This window comes from Muscardinus avellanarius (genome assembly GCF_963383645.1).
Source record: "Muscardinus avellanarius genome assembly, chromosome: 16".
Lineage (NCBI taxonomy): Eukaryota > Metazoa > Chordata > Mammalia > Rodentia > Gliridae > Muscardinus > Muscardinus avellanarius.
In genome coordinates, this window is record NC_137802.1 from 732,019 (window position 1) to 756,013 (window position 23,995).

General features: G+C 57.0%; 1 protein-coding gene across 2 annotated transcripts; it reads right to left on the reverse strand.

The window, feature by feature from the left end:
* Window positions 1-23,786, reverse strand: LOC308274853 (scaffold attachment factor B1; the record flags this gene model as incomplete). 2 transcript variants are annotated; one of them, XM_080712775.1, is made up of 21 exons in its annotated part: window positions 1-130; window positions 214-280; window positions 358-458; window positions 540-655; window positions 781-823; window positions 901-1,035; window positions 1,127-1,417; window positions 2,159-2,265; window positions 3,462-3,550; window positions 3,622-3,761; window positions 3,834-3,916; window positions 3,987-4,136; window positions 5,191-5,282; window positions 5,810-5,859; window positions 6,268-6,832; window positions 7,689-7,716; window positions 10,150-10,209; window positions 12,903-13,109; window positions 13,189-13,253; window positions 21,543-21,627; window positions 23,424-23,786. In XM_080712775.1, the coding sequence occupies 21 exons, from the start codon at window positions 23,784-23,786 to the stop codon at window positions 1-3; spliced, it is 2,967 nt and encodes a 988-aa protein (XP_080568901.1). The 2 variants fall into 2 exon arrangements, with proteins under 2 accessions (XP_080568901.1, XP_080568900.1); XM_080712774.1 differs by having other exon boundaries at window positions 901-1,038.
* Between the last annotated feature and the right edge of the window lie 209 nt (window positions 23,787-23,995).

Consider the following 23,995-nt stretch of genomic DNA (forward strand, 5'->3'; position numbering starts at 1 on the left):
TCAGTAGCGGCGCGTGAAGCGGGCGTCGCTGGGCCGGCTGCCCCGGCTCTGGCCGCCGAAGCCGCCCTGCATCCCTCCGCGCGGGATCACGTGGCCCCGGGACGCCCCGCCGGGGGCGAAGCTGCCGCGCCTGCGGAGCCAGAGCAGAGTGTCCAGCGGTCGCTCAGCCAGGGCGGCCCCACCCCCACCCCGCGGGCCGCCGGCGAGCCTTACCCCGACATGCCCCCTCGGTTCATCATGTGGCCGGGCCCCGAGTGGCCGGACATGCTCCTCTCCCCGCCTGGAAGACAAGCGCGCGTGTCCGCCCTGCTCCCTCCGCACCCCGGGGTGCCCACCTGCCCGCCCGCCGGCACTCACCCTGCCACCTCTTGTGGTCCCGGTCCATCATGCCCCCGTCCGCGGCGCCCTGCCACGCCCGGTCATCCTCTAGTCTTCGGCCATGGTCCCCCCAGTCGCGCCTGCCCCTCAGAAAAAGACACCCCTGAGCCGACTGTCGCGGGCGGGCGGGCGCCCCTCCCCGCCCTGGCCGCCGCACACACCTGGGTGGAGGGGGCAGCCCCCGGCCCTCGCTCAGCCTCTTGTCGGAGCCGTAGCCCCAGCCGTCGCGGGAGTCCCGTCCGTGGCGCTCCGGGCCCCCGTGGCGCTCCGGGTAGTGCTGGGTGAGTACGGAGGGGACTCAGGCCGGGCGCGGGGGTCTGCGGCGGCCCTCGCCCGCCCGCCCGGCCCTCCTCCTCCTCGAGCTCCCGTGCTGGAGGCGGCGGGCAGGTGTGCCGTACATACCTGGCCTTCTCTTTCCCCCATCATGGACCTCGAGCCTTCTCTCCTGGAGGAGGAAGCGGCAGTGACGCGGGGCGCGGGACACAGGGCACAGCCCACGTCGCAGCCCCGCCCGGCGCTCACCTGTCCACCGAGTGGTTGGGGTAGCGGCCCCGGTCCCTGTGGTCGAAGTCGTGGAAGCGGTCCTGGCGGTTGAAGTCCGAGTGGTAGCGCTCGTCCAGAGCCGCCCGCTTGGCCTCGGGCCAGTACGCGTCATCCCTGCTGCAGGGTCAGAGGCGGGGGCTGTCTCTGCGCCGGCCAGCCGGCACCCCGGGCCAGGAAGGGCGCCCGCCCCCGGCCCTGCGCTCACCGGCCGTCCACGTCGTAGGGCCTGCGCAGCGCCGGCCGCCGCTCCTGCTCGTAGCGCAGCTCCTGCTGGCGCCGCAGCTCCTCGCGCTCGCGGTGGATGCGCTCCTGCTCGCGCCGGCGCTCCTGCTCCACGTGCATGCGCTCGCGCTCCAGCCGCTCGCGCTCCATGCGCTCGCGCTCCAGCCGGTGCCGGTGGAAGGCCAGCCGCTCGCGGGCGATCTCCAGCCGCTCGCGCTCCTCCCGCTCCCACTGCGCCTGCAGCCGCTGCTCCCGCTCACTGCGCTCGCGCTCCCTGGGCAGGAGGACGGGGCTGGGCGGCAGGCAGGGCCAGCTCCCCGCCAGGAGGAGCCGCCCGGCAGCCAGGCCGACTCCCTGCGCCCTCAAAGTTACCTGCTGGGACCCAAGGGGCTCTACCAATAGGCTCCACCCCTATTTTTATTATTTTCCTGGCGGTACTGGAGATGGGATGCAGGGACATCCTACCTCTGAGCTCCACTCCCAGCCCTATTTTTATTCTTTATTTTGAAACAGGGTCTCACTGAGCTGCAGAGGGCCTTAGCTGAGGCTGGCCGCCCACGCTGCTCTGGTCTCAGCCTCCCCAACACCGGGACTACAAGCGCGTGCCACCCCCTTCCGTTCTGAAGCAAGGTCTAAGAGATGTCCTCACCCTGCAAGGGAGCGCCACCCACCGCACTCGGTTCATGTTTTTTGCAAAACAGGGTGCTGAACCCAGGGGCATTCCACCTTTGAGCTACACCCCAGCCCTATCTTTTTATTCTCTATTTTGAAATGGGGTATCGCTAAGTTGCTTAGGCTGCCTGTGAATCTGCAATCCTCTAGTCTCAGCCTCCCAAGTCCTGGGATTTCCCTTTTATTCTGATAAAGGGTCTCGCTGAGCTGCCAAGGCTGGCCTCCAGCCCGCGCCCCTCCTGTGCAGCCACAGCGGCAGGCGGGAGGTCTCTCCCCACCAGGCTGCGCCATCTGAAGGGCCTGGCGACGAGCACGACACCAGGTCCACGGGCAGGCAGCTCACCTGCGCGACTCCGAGTCCCTTGACCGCCGGGGCTCTTTGACCTTATCGAAGGACACGACCGACCGCTTCTCTCTGCTGGCTGACTTGCGGTCCTGGCTTTTGGAGACCTAGTCACCAAGAACAAGGAGGTAAGTGGAAATGCGAGAAGAATCAAGGGGTCTGTGCCCAGGCAGCCATGCCAGTGAGCCACGGCTGTCAGGAGGGAAGGGCTCTGACTAGAGGCTTAATCTGTTTTTTCCTTTGTAGTTCTGGAGATTGCAGGTTCTAAGCCAGACGTGCTGGCTTAAGAGACCCTGTTTCCAAATTTAAAAAAGTATAAAATAGGTCTGCAAGTGTAGCCTGGAGGTGGAAGGGCTTCCAGGAACCCCAGTACCACCAAAGGAAAAGAAAAAATTTCTTTTAGCCAGGCGTGGTGGCGCAAACTTGTCATCCCAGCGCCGAGACAGGAGGATCGCACAGGACCAGCCTGGCGCCGGCTCTTCTCGCTGACCCGCTGTGTCCCTGCTTGATCGCCCCAGCCCATCTTGACGGAGCACACAGGGCCGAGCACGGGACGCACGCCTATAACCCCACCACGTGAGAGGCCGACAGCGGAGGACCGCAGTTCAAGGCCAGCCTCAACTAGTTAGTGATGCCCTCTGCAACTTAGTGAGACCTGGCTTCAAAATAAAGAATCAAAAAATAGGGCTGGAGGTGTAGCTTGGAGATAGAATGCCCCAGGGTTCCGTCCTCAGTACTGCAAAAATAAATAAATAAATACATAAACAAAACGCCGGGCGTGGTGGCGCATGCTTGTAATCCCCGCGCTTGGGAGGCAGAGACAGGAGGATCGCGCAGGTTCGAAGCCAGCCACGCGCGCTGGCTTAGGAGACCCTGTTTCCAAAAATAAAATAGGTCTGGGAGTGTAGTCCGGAGATAGACGGGCTTCCAGGAACCCCAGTACCACCAAAAACAGAACAAAACAAAACAAAACAAAACAACAGAGCTGGGGTATGGCTCGTGGTAGAATGCCCCTGGGTTCAATGCCCAGTACCATACACATACACACCCAAAAAATAACAAAGAGTAAAATAAAGAAGGGGTGTAGCTTAGAGGGGGAATGTCTCTGCATTTAATACTTACTTCTAAAAAATAAAAGCAAAAGCAAAAGCCACTGACATTAGAGCAGAATTAAAAAGTAAAGCAGAGCTTTAAGACTTTCTTAACACCCAAGACTTCTCCATGTCCTTAAAAGGAGAGTGCAGGAGAGCGCTGCGCTGCGGCCGGGCCAGGGTGCAGGCTGGCGCGGCGGGAGGAAGCTCACCCTCTCCTTGGAGCCTGACGTCTTCACGCTGATGACCGGCACGCCTTTGGACTTGTCCATGACCACAGTGCGCTCGGTGCCTCGACTTCCTGCAGGGAGAGGCGGCGGTGAGGGCGGGCCTGCACGGGGAGCCCCCACACCCCGGCGCGGCGGGCGCTACCTGACTTGGTGGCGCGCGCCCGCTCCGAGGGCCCCGGCTTCTGGTCGTCGGCCTCTTTGCTCTTCTCCACACTGCCATCGTCACCCTTCTTGGCGTCCTCTTTCCTGTCGCCCTTCTCCTCTCTCTTAAGGTTCGCAGACCTGCAGCGAGACACGGCCGGTGAGGCAGGCTGTGGGAGCGGCGCCGGCTGCGGCTCGCGGGGCCCCGCGCACCTGTCGCTGGTGCCGGGCCTCTCCTTCTTGCCCTCGGGGTCTCTCTTCTCGGAGGCCTTCTTGCCGGCAGGCTCGTTTTTCGCCTGCAGAAGAGAAGCAAGGGCCGTGCTACCGTGTCCCCGCGCGGGTGCAGCCCGGGGCCCCGGCGCGTACCTTCTCCACGGAGATCATCCTCCCGTGCAGCTCCGTCTTGTGCAGATGGCTGATGCACTTGGTGGCCTCCTCGGCTGTAGCCATGGTGACGAAGCCATAACAGCGCGCTCCGGGGCTCCGAGCATTTGTCACGACCTTGGCGCCCACCACCTGGACAAAACCACCAACATGGCTCGGACACAACCCCGTGGCCCCCACGCAAGCGCGGTGCCCCCCCCCCCAAGTGTGAGGCCATCTGCCTGCAGTTCCCACAGGGCCTCTGTCCTCTCCAGCTGCCCCACTGGGCTCCCAGGGGCCAGGATGGCAGTGTGGATGAAGAGGAGGGCTCGCAATGCACAGTTCTGCCTACACACCTTTTTTGGTTTTTTGGGTGGTAGTGGGGTTCCTGGAAGCCCTTCTACCTCCGGGCTATACTCCCAGTCCTATTTTATACTTTATTTGGAAACAGGGTCTCTTAAGCCAGTGCGGCTGGCTTCAAAGCAGCGCGATCCTCCTGTCTCCGCCTCCCCAGCGCAGGGAGGACAAGCGTGCGCCTCCACGCCCGGCTACACGCCTTTGATGAGGGTTCGCGTGCGAGAAAAGAATCCTTGGTGGGCAAGGTTATGTCCGCCAAGCCACGTGGGCAGAAAATCAGGCAGCCGCACTCCAGGCCGGCTGGCGCTCTCGACTCCCATGGCCAGCGCAGGCAGGTCCAGGGGCCGGGCTCAGACACCACAGCCGTGCCCTGCGTGTTGCCCACTTGCCCTCCCCGCAGCAGCGGATGGCGCCAGGGCTTGTGCAGCACTGAGACCTGGAAGCAGGTTCTGGGCGGCGTTTCCCTCACTGCAGCCACGCCACGGCTTCAACGCGGCCAAGACACAAGAGGCCCAAGGTGTGTGCACCAGGGCTCTGTGCCTGCAGGAAAAGTGGCCTTAGGTGGTGAGACTGGTGGCGTGGGGCCTCCAGCTCTTCGCCAGCACGCGCTTTCAGCTTTTGCTCCTTATCAATCACCTGAACGCTGCTGGTTTCCGCACATGTGTAACCTGTGCTACAGACACGGCTGCTCCCACACTGCAGGAGCCAGCCCCGGCCCGCTGCCGGCGAAAGAGGCCGCAGGCGCCTCCTCCAGCGCCTCCCACCTGGCCTGCGAGGGTCAGGAAGCCGGGCGCTCGATGGGGGCAGCCACCTGCGCCGACAGGTGCGTGACACGCCGACGACCCCTTACCTTTCCATATTTGCTGAAAAGATTCTTCAAATCTGTAGCTCTGGTTGTAGATGAAAGACCACTGACCCAGAAATTTCTACAACTGCTACGACCTATTTTGAAAGAAAGTTCTGGGTAAGCATATAAGAACCTCAAGTTTCAAAGCAGCTCCGGCTCCCGCAGCCAGCGTCGGCGGGCGGCCGCCGCTCTCAAAGACCCTGCTGCTCAGCCTCCGGGATCCAAGCTTTGTCTTTTTGACCTGGGGACAGCTGCCCGAGCGACGTCAGGTACAGTTGGGCAAGTGCTCTGCCACTGAGCTGCGCTCAGGCCTCCGGAGACTTTGTGACGGGAGGGGCGCATCGGCTGAGGACGGCCCCATCCCCTCCGCACGCAGCGCTGTGCGCCCCCCTGTCCTTTCACCCCTTTAGGACACTAGTGAAGGAGAAGCTGGGGGTTGCCGGCATTTACTTCCCAGGGGGTGACTCCACGCAGGGCTCCAGGACGTGGGCCCAAACCCTCTCGCCCCAGCGGCGTCCCGGCAGTACGCCAGCTCACGCTGCGCCCCAGGCACGGCCAAGCTGGGCAGGAAGGCGGACGCCAGGCTGCACCCAGAGCCCGCACGCCGAGCCCCGCCACCTACCCTTTTCCTCTCGCGAAGGTTTTTTTGTGTCCGAGTCATCTTCGGCAGAACTAGAGAAAAAACACAGTGTCACTCGGGTGAAGGTGCAGCAAGGGGACAAACTTAAAGCTGAATTGCTGAGGCTGCGTACCTACCCGGAACTTAGTTCTGAAAAAATGGTGCCCGGAAAACGTGCATTGCAAATCTGCCCTAACCATAAGCTCTCAGACCCACAGGAGTTAATTAATTCTGTTGGGCTAAAGATAATTAGGAGGAATTAAAACAACCATGATAGGTTGGGAAAAGAAAAAAGATTACGTAATCAGTGTAAAATACACGCAGAGAAATAAAACACCGTTTGGCAGTAAAAGCTACAGTTCCAGCAGCGGGGCTGGCCAACTGCGGGAAATCAGCCTACGTGTCATTACGTGACAATGAAAAGGAGATAGCGTCTGGTCTAAAACTGAGAAACCACAAACCTCATTTTCTGATCAGCGCCCTCCCTGGTTGAGGACTCTTTAGGAGCCGGAGGGCCTTCATTACAAGCGTCAAAATCAAACTTCTTCACGTCGTCTTTGCTATCTCGGGGCTCGGGACTCGGGGCTTCCGGGGGCGCGTCCGCGAGCGCCTGGCTCGGGGCCTCCGCCGGCTCGCGGGCCGCGCTACTCTGCTCAACTGGCTTCTCTAGCCCTACAGGCTCACAGTCCGTCCGCGCGCCTCCGCCCGGCTGCTCCGCGGGCTCCCTTTTCACTACCGCTAACGGGGTGTCTGCCTCGCTCCGCTGAGCGCGCGTCGACTCGCGGGCCAAATCTAAATCTCCCTCCTCCTCCTCCTCCTGCTCTTCCTCTTCCTGCTCTTCCTCTTCTTCCTCCTCCTCCTCTTCCGGGTGCGTGCTGCCAAAAAGGTCCTCTTCCTCCGCAAGCTTTCTGTCTGGCCCCATGCTACTTGTATCCTGTGCAAATGGCTGCTCCAGCTCGGAACCTTCTTCTTTTACTGGCTCAGATTTACAAGTTTCCCCCAAAATGTCGAGTATTTTCTCATTTTCTACGGATTTAACAGGAATAGAATGGCACAAGGTTTAATTACCAGGGAAATAAGCAATCACAAAGTGGAACTGGCACGGCTGCTGCACTAACACCAAGAGAACTGCTCGCTACACAGAGATTGGAAAACCCGCGGTACACACAGTTAACGGTACACTACCTGCGCCGACCGGCTGCTAGGGAGCCTCTAGCTACAGGAGAGAAAAGCATCCCAGAGATTTAACCCCAAAACCTTCGGGCTGGTTCTTGACAGTCTTCATTCTGTCGCTCTGTGTACATGACTCTTCCAAACTGAGCTTCTGAAGTCCAAGTGGCTTAACTGAAAGCGTCAGGTTCGCTGAGCAGCTCAGCTGCAAACTGCTTGAGTGCCGTGTCAGCGGTCCGACGAGAGGCGGTCTCCCGCGCGCTCGGCGCTTGCTTGTGTGGCGAGCGTTCTCAGACTTTGCTCTTCTGGCGTCCGGCCATGTGCCCGTGGGCCAACGGATGTCCCTAGCACTACCTGCCTCAAACACCACACCCTAAGATGCTGCCCGGTATCACAAGATCTGTTCCGTGGGGCGAGGCGCCAGCCGAGAGCACGCACGTGCTTCCCGTACGTTTAAATGCCGTCTCGGCTCAAGCGGCGAGAGGCCGCCTCATCTCACCAGTAGGCTCGGCACCAGGTAAATAACCACTGCCACAGATCTGGTGATATGGCTGGGTTTCCAATCTCTATGATCCTGGGATGTTCTGGGCTGTAAGCCTTTAGAACATGTACACTACAGTAGGGCAATGTTTAAAATTAAGGTTTCCAAATGAAGAGGGCGGGAAACTCGGACGCTGCAAACCCTGCTGCTGAGCTTTCCCTTGCACAGTACCTGGCTCCAGGGACGGCGCTTCAATCTCCTGCAACAGAAAAGCGCAGATGAGGCCGTGCCACGTGGACGAGCCCATTTCTTATTCAAGCCAAAACACTAGGCTGAGGAAAGCACACGGGTGGCGCGCGTGCTGACGGCCGGTCTGAGGAGGACCCCAGGCCGCCGGCACCGCCTGGCTCAGCCTCCGCCTGAGGCGGCCCGCTCATTCGCCGGGTCCCCCGGAGCCAACAAGGTCTTGCTCATCCTGCTGAGGGGCCAGGTACACATGCCGCCTGTCCCGCCCAAGCTCAGGAGTGGGAGTCCAGCTGGGTGTGGCAGTGCACACCTGTGATCCCCGTATTTGGGGGGCTGAGACACGAGGATCAAAGTTTTTAGAACAGCCTGTACTTACTTTTTTTTTTTTTTTTTTTGGTGGTACTGGGGTTCCTGGAAGCCCTTCTACCTCCGGGCTACACTCCCAGACCTATTTTTACATTTTTATTTGGAAACAGGGTCTCCTAAACCAGCGCGCGCGGCTGGCTTCGAACCTGCGCGATCCTCCTGTCTCTGCCTCCCAAGCGCGGGGATTACAAGCGTGCGCCACCACGCCCGGCAACAGCCTGTACTTGAGACCGTATTTCAAAATAAATAAAAAGAGCTGGGGGTGTACCTTAGAGTTACATTTCCCCTGGGTTCAGTCCCTAGTACCCCCCAAAAAGTGCAAGAGCAGCTTGTGTGCTACTGTTCACAGGGCCCGACCCGCCTGAGTCCCCTTCCCTCACGGAACTCCGAGCCAACATTCCGGAGGCTCACGGGCGCAAGCGAGTGCGCACCACCCTGCCTCCGTGCCACTGTGCCCTGGGCCTGCTCCCACAGGCCAGCGGCCCGCCATGGCTGCCTGGCTCCTGAGTGCCTGCGCGAGGCCGGGGGCCCCTGCACTCAGGCGAGCTGCAGCCGCAGCGCCTGGCTTCAGGCCCAGGAGGCAGCACCACCACCACCGTCTCTGGGGGCTGGGTGGCCTGGCCCAGGACGCAGGAGCGTGGGCCGCGCGGCCCTGAGGCCGCTCTCCTAGCTAGCCCTCGGTCTAGGCGTGAGGATCAGGACAGTCTGCACACACGCTCATCCCGGGCAGCGGACAGTGCCTGCCCCGCCTGCAGGCCTGCACCTTGGGACGGCGGCCGGGCTGCAGCCCCCAGGAATGGCCTTGGCCTCCTTCACCCCTCCCGCTTCATCTGTTTTTACTCAGCTCTCCCCAGATAGGCTGCCAGCACCGGGAATGAAGACTGGCTGAAGGGAGCACGCTCTCCGCTCTCAGCAGGACGCTCCACGTTCATATCCTTTAGGGGCCAGACACTCCCACCGTTGCCGAGAGGGACTGCGTGCTGTCTACTTTGCCAGGGGAGACTGACGCAGAGACACACCAGCGGCAGTGCCACGCCCGGCTCTCCCTCCTGGCTAGCCGCACTGCGGCCGCCCAGCCCGGCAGAAGCAGGGGGCCGGCGTTCAGGGCATCCGCACAGGCGATGCTAGGAGAGGCCAGAGAGCCGGGCGGCGCGTCCGCGTGCTCGCAGACCAGGCAGCAGGCGGCGCACGCGTAGCCCGGCACTCGGGAGGCCGAGACGGGAAGACGGCAGGTTCGTGGGCAGCCTCAGCAACTTAGTGAGGCCCTGTTTTAGAATAAAGAGTCTGGGGGGTAGCTCAGAGGTAGATGCCCCTGGGTTATATCCCCAGTGCTGGAAAAAAGAAAAGGACAGCAGCCACAAAAGGCGCTCCAACAGCTGATGTGTCTGCTGGCAACACCAAAGAGGACTCAAGACACACGGTAATCACTCCTGTTAGTCTCTTCTAATCTGCTCACGCTCGATGGTGAAGTGGCCAGCAAAACAACACACGGGCCGTCCCTGGGGCAAGAGGGACACCACCTTCCTAGGGGCACAAGCGCTCCTCCGCCCCGGCTGTCCTGCCTCACTGGCCACTCTGCTGGAGAGGTCCCACCTGGCTCGGGCGGGCCGCCTTCCCTTCCCCAGCCGTGCGTGCCTACTGGAAGCACTCCGCACCTGAACCTCCCGGGGCCCGGCATGCACCGTGAACGGGACACGGCACAGTGATGCCGTGCACAGCCGCAGGAAGAGCACATATGACTCTGCAAGCACGCACACGGCGAGGACGAGCAACGGACACCCTGCTTGGATGTGGGGGCGCGTCCCAGACCTCTATGTACCCACGAATACTCCCAAGCCTGAAATTCAGTATTTTTGGTCCCGAATAGTTTGCAGAAAGGCTGCTCTACCTGGAACCAGAACGTCTCAGACTGCCGGGCGCCCGCCCCGCTGCTCGGGCAGGCCCGCGCGCTGACGCAGCGGGCCGCAGGGAGCTAAGCCCTGGATCTGAGGGGAGCAGAGCGAACCTGGCCGCGTCGTCGGAGGCGCTTCCGGACGCTGGGTAACCTGTCTTTCTCAAATGGGGACAGCTGGCAGTTTACCTGTAGGATGGCGAAGTCAGACGAGGTGTCGAGGTTGTTTGGAGTCTCTCTGTCGTCTACCTGAGTGACACATGGAGACCGCATTTCATCACATCAACAGAAAGGCAAGGCAAAAGCACATCGGAGAATCAAGCGTTAGCAGCCGCGGAGATGACGCAGGATAAAACATAAGCCCTGTCCAGGACGACACAGCTTCCCCCAGGGCTCCAACCAGAACAAACCATGGTGCGCAGAAGCTGCCTCTGTCCAGACAGGAAGCCTCCGAAACGCCGCCCGCAGGCGTTACGAGGTCCAGGTCCACCAGGAGAGGCCGGCTGGGGTTCCCACTCCCCGGGGGACGCACAGCAGGATTTGGGCAGCTCGGAGCCGGGTCTAGTCAGACTGCAGGGCGCCCTCGGGCCCTCAAACCATGTCTGGCAGCAGCAGAGGCATGACCTGCTACTCTGGCACCTCTGACAGCCCTGCCTCTGGCAGAGGCTTCTAAGGCCATGCACGTGGACAGGAGCACAGGCCTGGCCAGGCCTGGGTGACCCGCCCACACCACCCCTGCGGGGAAAGAACCACCGGAAAGCATGCCAAGTATCGCCTCTAGACAAGGGCTTTCCCCATCGAGGCAGGGGGAGTCCTAAAAAACATGGAGATCCTGATGCTCTAAGACTCAATCCCAACTACCCGCCAAAAGGACACACAAGGACACACAAGGACACACACACACACACACACACACACACACACACACACACACACTCTCTCTCTCTCTCTCTGTCTCTCTTGCTCTCTCAGTGGCACTGGGGATTGAACCAAGAGGCACTCAACCTCCAAGCTATACTCCCTGCCTTAATTTCTTTTTATTTGGAAACAGAGTGTTGCTAGGTTGATGGCTAAGACTGTCCTTGAACCTGCAATCCTCCTGTCTCAGCCTCCCAAGGATTAGAAAGAATAAGCCACCACGCCCAGGTCTCAGCTTATAACGAGCAGTTATCCTATACACCACTGCTATGGACTGGGGAAGACACACTTGATTAACACCTCAAACAGCCAGCACACCAGTACCCACCGGCACACCAGTACCCACCGGCACACCAGTACCCACCGCAGCGGCCCTGCCCCGGCACGGGAGTGCTGCCAACACCTGTGAGAACCCAGCCCACCATCCTCCCTGCACACACGCTTAGGAGGTAACAAAGGCCACTGCCCACTCTCCCTGCCTTTTCTGTCCCTGAAAAACATTGATCCTCACGTAAGTGAAATTACCTATCTAACTTTACGGTACTGAGGATGGAACTCGGGGGTGTTCTACCTGAGTTACATCCTAGCTCTATTTTACTTTTTTATTTTCAAACAGTGCCTCACTAAGCTGCTGAGGCTGGCCGCGAACCTGTGATCCTCCAGTCTCTGCCTCCTAAGCACTAGGGTTACAAGTGTGCATCACCACACCCAGGTTAAGTGAAATGATTAAATAAAAATAAAGGCACCATTTTCCCAGCACTCGGGAGGCGGAGACAGGAGGATCGCGGTTTGCAGCCAGTCCATGCTACTTAGCGAGGCCCTCTGCAACTTAGCGTGATCCTGCTTCCAAATAAAGAACAAAGCAGGGCTGGGCGGAGCTCGAAGGTCGCATGGCCGGGCTCCATCAGTACCGTGCGGGGCGGAGAGGGAGAGAAGGCACCAAGACAGGCTAGAGTGTGACCACATAGATGGACTCTGGGATTCTGAGTTCACCTGGCACCATACCTTCCTCCCTCACGCCCCAACTTCCTCAACTGGAAAACAGGACAACAGTATCTCTATAGCACCAAATGCCAGGCCGGCAGAGTTCAGTAAGCAGCACTCATCAGATTTTTTTTGGGGGGGTGGGTCTGGGGATGGAACCAAGGGGCTTTTGATCCCCGAGCTACACCCCCGGACCTATTTTTTCTTCTTTAAACAAGGCTCTAAATTGTGGAGGGCCTAAGTAGCTGAGGCTGGCCGCAAAACGCGGGGATTACAAGCGTCACCACGCCCGGCTCATCATATTCTTATTACAATTTGGCCAGTTTCTTTCCGTGTGTATACAGTACTGAGGACTGAATCCAGGGGCATTTCACCTCTGAGCTACATCCCAGCCCTATTTTATTATTTTTGAAACAGCCTCACTAAATTGCAGAAGCTGGCCATGAATTTGTATGCCTGCCTCAGTCTCCCAAATACTGGGATTACAAGCGTGTGCCACCACGCCGCCCAGCATAAGGCTTTAAAAATGTCAAGGTTAGTATTAAAGGTTGACCGCTGCCAGTGCGAGCCTATGATCCCAGCATTTGGGAGGCTGAGACCAGAGGTCGCGGTCTCAGCATTTCAGCAAGGCTCACTACAACTTAGTGAGACCCTGTTTCCAAGTAAAACACAAAATGGGGCTGGCGATACAGGTCGCAGGTAGACTGACAATGGGCTCCTCAGCACCACAAAGGAAAAAAAAAAGGCTGACTACGAATTCTCAACAGAGAAAGATCAACTTCTGACCTCTTCCTGTCAGCTCTTTTAGGTACCCAGGCCCCAAGACAGCAATGCTGCTTCTGAGCAGGAAGGTTTCGGCAGCTTCTCAGCGCCCCACGTGGGTGAACAGCACGTGCTGGCGCTGATGGCCCTTACGCAGAGCAAGGCACATGCAGAATCACCTTGACGTCTTCCTGCTGACCAGCGTTCGAAGGCCCTTCCAAGCCTAGCACGCATCGCCGCCACCCCGGCACACCCGGGGACACTGCCAAGTTACCTACAGCGTGCCCCTGAAGCTGCTCTGGAAGCTCCTTCCCGGCCCCCTCGGCCAGCTCTCTACTGTCAGGCAGGGCCTCGGGGAGGTCGTCGGCGTCCTCCTCCTCCACGCAGTCTGCGCCGCTGCCGTTGTCGATCTCGGCTTCATCCAACACGCTGATGTCCATCATGTCAATGTCCTGCAAGTTCTCCAGGCTGGTCTCTACGTCCTCCTGTGACGAACCACAGCACAGCGTCACGAGGCGAACACGGGGTCTGCGCAGGCACCTCCGCCCACACCGCCGCACGTACCTGTCCATCCCCGGAGTTCTCCTCCAGCCCATTATCTTCCACGCCCTCTTCTTCTGGTTTACGCCCTGAGGGATAATCATTGACAGCATGTGGTCAGTCCGGGCACTTTGCAGAAGCAGTGACCTAACTCGCACGTTACAGTCTCTGGCACCATGCAAGTGGACGTCTCGAGGGCCCCACGCTAGGAAAGCGAGGGCTGCCTCCCGTCATGCTCCGTGAGAGCCGGGGCTGGGCCTAAGTGAAGCCCGGCACAGGCCTGTCTTAAGGGCAACTGTGGGGAGAAGAGCACCCGAGACCGGTCTCAGGCAGGGAACACAGCGCCCACTCCCCAGAAACGCGATGAGGTCCTGGCAAACAGATGACCAGAAGAACTGAGTACCAACGCGGACAGCGGCCGCCCACAGCGGGCTGTGTGCACACACGGACTCTGCCTACAAAGACGGTGTGTGCCTGTGGTCCTAGCATACGGCCAGCCAAGAAAGGGGGACTAGCTGCAAGGCCCTGAGGTCCAGAGCTGGAGGCCAGCCAGCCTGGGCAACGGAGTGGACCCTGTTTCAAACAGAACAAAACGAAGCCCGGCGTGGTGGCTACGCTTGTAATCCCTGCGCTTGGGAGGCGGAGACAGGAGGATGGCGCAGGTTTGAAGCCAGCCGCGCTGGCTTAAGAGACCCTGTTTCCAAATAAAATATAAAACTAGGTCTGGGAGTGTAGCCCGGAGATAGAAGCGTTTCCAGGAACCCCAGCACCACCAAAAAAAAAAAAAAAAAAAAAAAGAAAAGAGAACAAAACAAAACAGCAACAGAAACACCCAGGACTCGGAGGCTGCGGCAGGAGGATCACAGGTTTGCGCCAACCTCAACAACTTAGGCCCTGTTTCAAAATGAAAAATAAAAAATAGGGCTGGGGTGTAGCTCAGAGTTAAAATGCCCTGGGCGCAACCCCTAGAAAAAGAAAAATTAAAAAAAAAAAAAGGACTTCCACTGTCCTGTACTGCCTCCCCTCGATGTGTTGTGGAATCGTCCCCATTCTCTACCCGGGCCGTGAGAACGCATCATCACTGAGCTAACCGACGGTGCAAAGGAAAGGGGTGCTAATAAAGACGAACACGAGGACGATTCTTTATTTTCCTTTTTGGTACTGGGAATGGAAGCCAGGAGCAAATACCCAGCTATGCCCTCGGAAAACACCTTTTTTGTGGTTCTTTTTTTCTTTTTTGAGGTGCTAGGGATTGAACCTAGAGGCATTCTACCTCTGAGCTATACTCCCAGCCGTTTTTTTGTGTGTTTTTTAAGGGATGCAATCCAGGGGCTTTCTACCTCCAAGCTACACCCCCAGTCCTCCTTTTTTTTAATTATTTATTTTGAAACAGGGCCCGAGTTGCAAAGGGCCTAAACTATGTAGCTGAGGCTGGCCACAAACCCGGATCCTCCTGTCTCAGCCTCCCAAGCGCGGGGATTACAAGCGTGCGCCTGACATGTTTTTGTTATTTTGAAACAGGGTCACAACTAACTTGCTGAGGACCTCAAACCTGAGATCCTTCTGTCTCAGCTTCCCAAATACTGGGATTATAGGAGTGCACTACCATAGCAGGTGGTATTACTTTTTGTTCAATTTTATTCTAGATCCAAGAAAAATCTAAATAGGTTATCCCAAATTTGCCATCCTTCATACTATACTTCTCATCTTCAAAGGAAACAAAGTTGGTGCCGCTTAACCCCTCTGCCACTGAGATGGAACCCAGGGCCTGGAGTATGTACCGGTGGACACCCCTCCAGCACCCGGAATCAGTTTTGATCACACAAATAAATTGCTACACACATTTACATAAATATGCACATTTTTTACTTCATTAATAAAAAGGTTTCCCTATGTATAAAGTAAAAAGCTAGTTTCCTGCTATACCTTTTTTTTTGGTGGCACTGGGGGTGGAACCCAGAGGCTTTCTACCTCCGGGCTAATCCCCCCAGCCCTATTTTTTTATATTTTTATTTGGAAACAGGGTCTCACTAAGTTTACATGCTTTATATGTTGAAAGCGGGTTTGGCTAAGTTACGGGGGCTGGCCTCTGACCTGCGTGCCCCGGCGGTGCCCCACCCCCAGGAACCGGGGTGACAGGCAGTCGCCAGCATTTATTTTTCTGTTATCTGTGAACTGCCTGCTCACAGCATTAGGACTTTGTTAATTGATTTCATTTTCTTTCTTTTCTCTTGGTGGTACTGGGGATGGAACCCAGGGGCTTTCTACCTCCAGGCTATACTCCCAGACGTATTTTATACTTTATTTGGAAACAGGGTCTCGCTAAGTTGCTGAGAGCCTCACTAAGTAGCTGAGGCTAGCTTCGAACCTGTGATCCTCCTGTCTCAGATTCCAAGTTAGGGGATGCCAAGCGCGCCCAGCACGCCGGCTCTGATTTCATTTCCTTGCTGATTAATGTTCTCCAGATCCTACTTTTGCATTATTCCAGTTTTTCCATTGTGCTGTGTCTTAGTGTGTGTTAACAGAGGCATAGCGCACGCGCGCGCGTGCACACACGCAAACACACACACCCCCACCCCCACCCCCCCGCAGTACTACAGGTGGAACCCAGGGGCCTTCTATCTCCGGGCTATACTCCCAGACCTATTTTATACTTTATTTGAAAACACGGTCTCACCAAGTTGCTGAGAGCCTCACTAGTAGCTGAGGCTGGCTTCCAACCTGCGCGATCCTCCTGTCAGCCTCCCAAACGCGGGGATTACAAGCGTGTGCCCCACGCCCAGCGGGGCATAGCACTTTTATGTACCCACATTTATTTTTCTCTATAGATTGTCAGGCTTAGTTTTGCTTCAGGATTTCCTAATTACTGTACTTCAAAGTATTTCCCTTACTGAAAAGACACAAGAATAGAACCAGCCAAACATTTCAGTATTATTTACTGTAAAATTCCTTAGACTCAGCCAGGCGTGGTGGCGCACGCTTGTAATCCCAGCATTCAGGAGGCTAAGGCAGGAGGGTTGCAGTTCACGGACAGCCTCAGCTACTTAGTGAGGCCCTTTGACACTCAAGTGGGCTCCTGTTTCAAAATTAAGAATAAAAACATAGGGCAGGGCGTGTAGCTCAGAGGTAGAATGCTCCTGGGCTCCATCTCCAGTGCTGCAAAACAAGAAACCCTAAAAACCTTCAACTCTATGATCAGCAGTGTCTTCTACTTACTTAGTTTTTGGTTTGGGGATTGGACCCACATGCATTCTATCTCTAAGCTGTACCCCAGACCTTTTCATTTTTTTTTCTTTTTTATAGTACTGGGATTGAGCCCAGGGGCATCCTACTGCTGAGCTCCCCCCCAGCACTATTTTTCTCTTTTGCTGTCTGGGGATGGAATGCAGGGGCATTCTACCGCTATACCCCCGCCCTATTATTCTTTACTTTGAAACCCGGTCTCACTGACTTGCAGAGGGCCTCACTAAGTAGCTGACTCAGCACTCTTTTTTCATTTTTCGTTTTGAAACAGAGCCTCCCTGAGTTGCTAAGGCTGGCTGAGAACCTGCTGCCCCGTCTCAGCTTCCCAAGTACTTGGATCGAAGCGCGCACCGCCACGCCAAGCTCTGTTGATATTTTGCCACGTATCAGGCAACCCTTCTATGCCTCTGGTTTTCAGATGACATACCGCCACTTTAGAAAGTCTGCCAGAGGGCCGGGGACAGCTCGACGGCAGAACCCTCACCGACCACACCACTGAGAAAAGCAACGCGACCCTAAGCCCGATGTGCCGGTGCAGGCCTGTCATCCTGTGCTTGGGAGGAGGCCAAGAAAGGGCTGGCGGCTCACCTCCAGCCTCAGCAATTCAGTGAGGACCTCCATAACCCAGAGAGAGGTCGTTTCAAAATCAAAAGTAAAACGGCTGAGAGTAAAGCTCAGAGGTAAACTGTCCCTGGGTCCCATTCCCAGTGCCACAAAATAAATAATTAAAAAGCTCTTAAGCAGAAAACCATGGAATACACGGAATAAAAATGGAATTACAAAATCATGGCTTGAGCCGGGCCTGGTGCACATGTGTGTAATCCCACTACTTGGGAGGCTGACACAGGAGAATCGCAGGTTTGAGGACAGCCTCACCAACCAAGTAAGACCGCTTCCAAAAATAAAAAATAAAAAAGCCCAGGGCAAGTAGCTTGTGGAGGGAGAATGCCCTTGGGTTCAATGACCAATACCAAAAAGGAAAGATGACCATCTGGCAGTCACCACAAGCGACTGAGCTGGCCCCGGCAGTGGCGTGGCTCCAGCGCGGGGAGCGAGGCTTGCAGAGCGGCCGGCGAGCCGTCTCCCTCACAGGGCAGGTGGCAACTTACCAGCGGAAGTCCTGAAGTCACTCAGAATGGCCAGCAACGGCTGGAACGGAGAAAGACGTGCCCTGCCGGCAAACCCCGGGCAGGATATACCTCGTGTGGAACCCGGGTGAAGCCCAGGCTCACTGCCCAGTCGAGCCTTTTATATTCGGACACAGGGCCCTGCTAAGTTGCCCAGCAACTCCTGCCTCAGCCTCCCAGCAGCTGGGGTTACAGCCGCGCGCCAGCCCACTCCACATTCCTGTAGCACTGGGGACGAACCCAGGGTGCCCAGCGTGCTCGGCCAGGGCCGGAGCTACACCCGAGCCCTGGTGATGTCAGGTCCTTGCTTTTGGAATTCGGTAGGGTAAAGGGCACCTGCCTTACCAACTGCCATCGCACAGTTCAGGGAAAGAGAGAGAGAAGGACAAAGCACGTGGCAAACATTCAGGGGATCTGAACAGTATGTGGGAATTCTCCGTATTACTGCTTAACTTTTCCTAAGTATACACAGGCCAAAACGAAAGAAATACAGCAGGTCAAAAGATAAGGAAACCTTCAAAACAGCAAACACGTTAGCTCGACAGAGCGTCACAGGCTGGACCAGCCTTGGCAACTTAAAAACGGCACGGCTGGAAGCACAGCTCAGAGGCAGGACGCTCAGACGCAGCGCTTCCGCCCAGCAGCGCAGACACGCGAGCGGACTGCACCTTTAGTGACGTTCTCCAGCACACAAACACCAGGTCGCGACACGCCACTACAAAGAAACTGACTGTTGGTAATCATTTTAAGATTCTGCTGAATAGGTTAGGGCATAAAGCTATTTTAGAGGAGCGCTGATGTTACCTGAAATATACTTTATGGAATTTCAAACCATTCTGACTTTACTCGTTCACTGTCTCTGTGTTTTCAGTTAAGATCTCAGTAAGAATCTAATCAGGCAGCCGGGCGCGGTGGGCGCGCTGGTCATCCCAGCACTTGGGAGGCCGAGACCAGAGGGGGGCGGTTTGCGGCCGGCCTCAGCTACTTAGTGGGGCCCTCTGCAACTCAGTGAGACCCGGTTTCAAATTAAAGAATAAAAGATTAGCTCAGAGGTTGAATTCCCCCGTGTTCTATTCCCAGACCCGCAAAAAAAAAAAAAAAAAAAAAAAAAAAAAATCTAATAAGGCAAGCCGGGCATCATGGAGATGCACGCTTGTCATCCCAGCATCCGGGAGGCTGAGGCAGGAGGATTGCGGTCCTCCTCAGATACTTAGTGAGGCCCTTTGCAATGCACTGAGACCCTGTTTCAAAATCAAGATTAAGAAATAGGGCTGGGGGTGCAGCTCGGAGGTAGAATGCCCCTGGGCTCCACACCCAGCAATCCCCCCAAATCTAATAAGGCACTTCAAAAATAATTCACCAAACTTAGAGACCAGCTCCATCAGATATAAAAATGTACCGTAAAGCTCCAGATTAAGACTAGCAACACCAAAAGGGGTGTAGCCACAGAAGTGTTGCTTTTACATGGTCTGGTTCTGTTTTCCATAAAGTTCTAGAACAAGCAATATAAACTGATCAAAATGTAATCACGAGTGTTTTGTTGGGCTGGATGGAGTGTGTGTGACTGGGAGGGAGGGAGGGTGTGTGTGTGTGTGTGTGCGCGTGCGTGCGTGCGTGTGTTACTAGAAATTGAACCCAGGGCATTCTACCTTCAGACTACACTCTCAACTCTATTTTATTCTTTTATTTTTATTTATTTATTATTTATTTATTTTTGGTGGTACTGGGGTTCCTGGAAACCCTTCTACCTCCGGGCTCCCAGACACCTATTTTTTATATTTTTATTTGGAAACAGGGTCTCTTAAGCCAGCGCGGCTGGCTTTGAACCTGCGCGATCCTCCTATCTCCGCCTCCCAAGCGCGGGGATTACAAGCGTGCGCCAAAAACCCAGCTATTCTTAACTTTGAAACAGGGTCTCACTACATAGCTGAGGCTGGCCATGAACCTGCGATCCTCCAGTCTCAGCCTCCCAAGTACAAGTGGGTGCCACAACGCCCAGCTGGGAAGGAGTAATCCTGACGCCAGAAATGTTCCATACTTGACTCCTACTTACCACCTCACACAATATGCAAAAAAAGTCCTAAACGTGTCAAACCTCCCAATGCAAAAAACCATGAACATTATCAAACAGTATGACATATTTTTATAATTTTCAGATAAAGGAGACCCTCTTTTTTCTCCCAGTGGTACTGGAGATTGAACCTGGGAGCACTCTATCTCAGAGCACCCCCCCAGCCCTTTTTATTTTTAAACAGGTTCTCGCTAAATCGCTGACAGTCTACACTGCTGAGGCTGACCTCAAATCTGCAGTCCTCCTGTCTCAGCCTCCCAAGAACTAGGGTTCCCAGTGTATATTACCATGCCTGGTTAGAGGGCCTTTTTAACCACAGTAACATCTAGAAGCCACGCCGAACAGGCTAATGACCCAACCTATGCAATGGCACATACATGCAATCCCAGAACTTGGGAGGCTGAGACAGGAAGGAACGTAGGTATGAGTCCAGTGTGGGGTAACTTACGAAGACCCTATTACAAAACAAAGTATAAACGAGGCTGGGGATACATCTCAAAAAGACAACACCCCCTGGCTTAATCCTCAATGCTGCCACCAAAATGAATAAATCGATCGCCCTCAGAGCCCTGGATTTTGCTTTTAATAAGTCACCAAAAACTCAATTCCTCTGCTGGGAACAGTGGCGCTGCACAGAAGTCCCAGGTACCCAGGGGCACTGAAACAGGAGGACCACTATACCCAGGAGCTCCAAGTCTCAGCTTAGGAAACGTGCAAGAATCTAGCTCATTGGAGAGGTCTTTCTGGTTCAAGGCCACACTGAGAACGGAAAACGCCAAGTTTAAACTGGGAAAAGCCCAAACCAAAGCCTTGCAGCAGACCAGAAGCAAGGAGCCCGACAGCTGGGCCCTGCTGCGTGGACAGAGGCTCGCCACGGGTGGCGAGGCATCCTGCCACGTCGAGGATAAAAGCACGCCACGGATGTGGTACAGCAGGAACAATTTGGTTTTGCTACCAGGGACTGAGCCCAGGGACATTCTACCTGAGCTGCACCCACAGCCCATTTTGTTAAATTTTGAAAAAGTGCCGGGCGTGGTGGCGCAGGCTTACAATCCCCGCGCTGGGGAGGCTGAGGCAGGAGGATCGCGCAGGTTGGAAGCCAGCCTCAGCTACTGAGTGAGGCTCTCGGCAGCTTACTGAGACCCTGTTTCCAAATAAAATATTAAATAGGTCTGGGAGCGTAGCCCGGAGGTAGAAAAGCTCTGGGTTCCACCGCAAGTACCCTCCTACACACACAAGAGAAAAAAGAAAAGAAATAGTGTGTAAGTAGCCAAGGCAGCTTCAAGCTGGGGCCCTGCTGTCCTCGCCTCCCGGGTACCGGCCACCACACCTACGAAGGCAGCTCCTGAAAGAGCCTTGACGTTCTGCGTCAGGCGGTGTTTAAAGGAAGCCGCAAGCCAACAAGCCGGGGCGGGGCACACGTGTGACCCGGGATCTGGAGGACCGCGGCCGGCCTCGGCTACCGAGGCCCTCTGCAACTCAGTGAGATCGTTTCAAAAGAAAGAATAAAAAACAGGGCAGGGGGCAAATGCACCTGGGTTCTATCCCCAGACCCCCCCCACAAAATAAAATAAATAAATAAAAAACAGGGCTGGGGGTGTGGCTCGGAGGTAGAATGCCCCTGGGCTCCATCCCCAGTACCGCAAAAAATAAGTAAATAAAATAAGGTAAAATAAGATAATAGGAAGCTATTTCTGCAAGTCTGAGCAACAAGATATACCAGGAGTCCTACATACGCTATTTATTTAACGTTGAAAGGTCTGGATGGGCAACGGCCGCGGATCCCAGGACCCCTGGGTAAAGCTGCGAACACTCCTCGTACCCCCTGCGCCATTCCCGGGTACGACGCGAGCGGAGGAGAGGCAGATTCCCACGGCTCTCGATTCATAGGGCGGCCGAGGAAGCCAGGGACGCGACACGTGCTGAAAACGCCATACCTTTGCTGGGCCTTTTAGACGCTTTCTTGTTTCCTTCGGAGGTGATTTCAATTTCATCAGGATTGCCACCTTCATCTTCGATAGCCTAAAAAAGGAAAAGAGAAAAGCTGAGCGCACAGGCAGACACGGTGCCGCAGGCCCGCGGCCCAGCTACCCGGGAGGCAGAGGCAGGGCTGCCTGTGCCCAGGGGTTTGGGGGCAGCCTGGGTGGCACAGTGAGATGCTGAGTCCAAAAGAAAAAACCCACCGGGAGCGGTGGGTACGCTTGTCATCCCAGTACTTGGGAGGCTGAGACCGGAGGATCGCGGTTGGCGGCCAGCCTCAGCTGACTCAGGGGAGCCCTCTGCAACTTAGTGAGACCCTATTTCCAAATAAAGAATAAAAATAGGGTTAAGGGTGTAGCTCAGAGGTAGAATGCCCTGGGCTCAATACTCAGTACCAAAAAAACCCCAAACCAAGCCAGCACGAGGATTTTCACAGAATCTTTGGGTGGGGGTGCCGCCCTCAGAGCACAGCTGGTCCCACCTGCAGGCGCCCTGCTCCCTGCACATCTGTCCTGCTCTACTGGTGGGTACAGAGGCCGTGGAGGCCCGGCCCTCTCCAGGGCTCCGCCTCCTGGTCCTGGGCGGGCGTTCTATCACTGAGCATCGGTTTGTCTCCTGCCAGGCTATTGTAAGGACTCTACTAGCTGTGGGGAGCGCTCAACAAACATCAGGCCTATCTGCTTCATCCATTCCTGGCCCCAAAAGAACTAAAAAAAAGCACATTCTAATTTCCTTCCACCCTACCCAGCAAAACCCTGTGACTCTCCAGGGACACTCTCCCACCCGCCACGCCTGTCCTCAGCACAGCGTGGGCAAACGCTAACTCACCGGCTGAGTTCTGACTGTATGTAAGGCGCAGGAACACAGACACGCGCGCCTCTATACTCCACCCACGCGCACTCACACCCCCCCACAACCGCCTCCAAGCCTCACTGGCAATCGCCAGCCGGCCCTGCCTCCAAAGAGGATGACGAGCGGGGTGTGGTGCCGTAAGCCTGGCTTCCCAGTACTTGGGAGGCTGATTCAGGAGGACTGTAGGTTGAGGACAGCCTCAGCAAGGTGGTGAGGTCTCAGCAACCTAGTGAGACCCTGTTTCTGAGCGTGTAGCTCAGAGGTAGCACACTCCTGGGTTCAGCCCCAGGACAAGAAAAATTAAGGATAATGAAATAGTTCGGTCTGACGTACATCTGTGAAGCTATCAATACCAACTCCAACGTCATTAATGGGGGCGGGGGGGGGATACAGAGGGAAACGCTGGGTGCTACGCGCATGTGTTCCTATCACACTAGGCCTCAACGTACTGTACGGTTCCTGGACCAGCACCGGTGCTAAAAATAAGACCTACTGCAAACAGGAAAGAATAAAGGCGGCTAATGACTCCCAAGGGTGTCTCGGCAAGCCCATCTCATCCAAGATCTGTCACTCAGCTGTCACCGCTCCCTGGCTCGCGGCGGCCGTCACGCCGGCCGTGGCTTCCTAGGAGCTGTGCTTCAGGTCCGGCTTCCTCCATGACCGCGCCGCTCCTGGCTCCACTGCCCGTGGGCTCAAGCCTGGGCTCTCCCGGCTTGTTTCTGCAGCGCCAGGCCGCTCTCGGGAAGGGCCAGCGCGCCGGCCCCGGTGGAGTTGCGGGGGCCGCCCCGCTTGCTAAGGGGGTCCCACTCGGCCCTGCCTGGCAGGCCGACCCTCCCCTCGGAGGCCCCCGCCCCGCGCTCCCCTGACGACCGCCCGGGGCGCCAGCCAGGCGGGGCCGGGCCGCGGGCAGCCGGGGCCGGCCGGACGCGCGCGGGCAGCGGACGGGCGGGGCCGGGCCGCCGTGACCTTGCGCCGCGGCCGCGCACCTTCTTGAGCCGCTCCATGAGCGCGCTCTTGTTGCCGCTCGAGTCCAGGTTGCGCTTCCTCAGCTCGGCCCGCAGGTCGATCACCCGCAGCTCGCTGAGCCGCCGCGTCCCGGTCTCCGACGAGGCGGAGCTCAGAGCCGCCGCGCCCGCCGCACCAGAGTCTCCTGAGCCCGACAGAGTCTCCGCCATTCCAGGGGCCCTGGCTCCGCCGCCCGCTTCGCACAGAACCGGCCCGGTTTTATCTCGGCTCCGAGCACAAAATGGCGCCGCTTCACAGGGAACCGCTCCAGCCGCCCCGGCGCGCCGCGCTTCTGCGCAGGCGCGGTCTGCGCGGGGCCGACGCGCCCGGGCGCTGCCGCACATGCGCAGCGGGGCCGCCGGGGAGCCGTGCGCAGGCGCGTCGCGCCCCGCGGGCCCCGCCCCCCGCCCCGCGGCCGCGCGTGCGCCCCGCGGCCCCGGCGCCTGCGCCCCGCGCCGGGGACCTAAGCTTGGTGGACGCGCGCGCGCCGCCGCCGCGGAGCTGGGCGAGCCGGCCGGCGCGCGTGCGCAGCCGCAAAGCGGGGCGGGAGGAA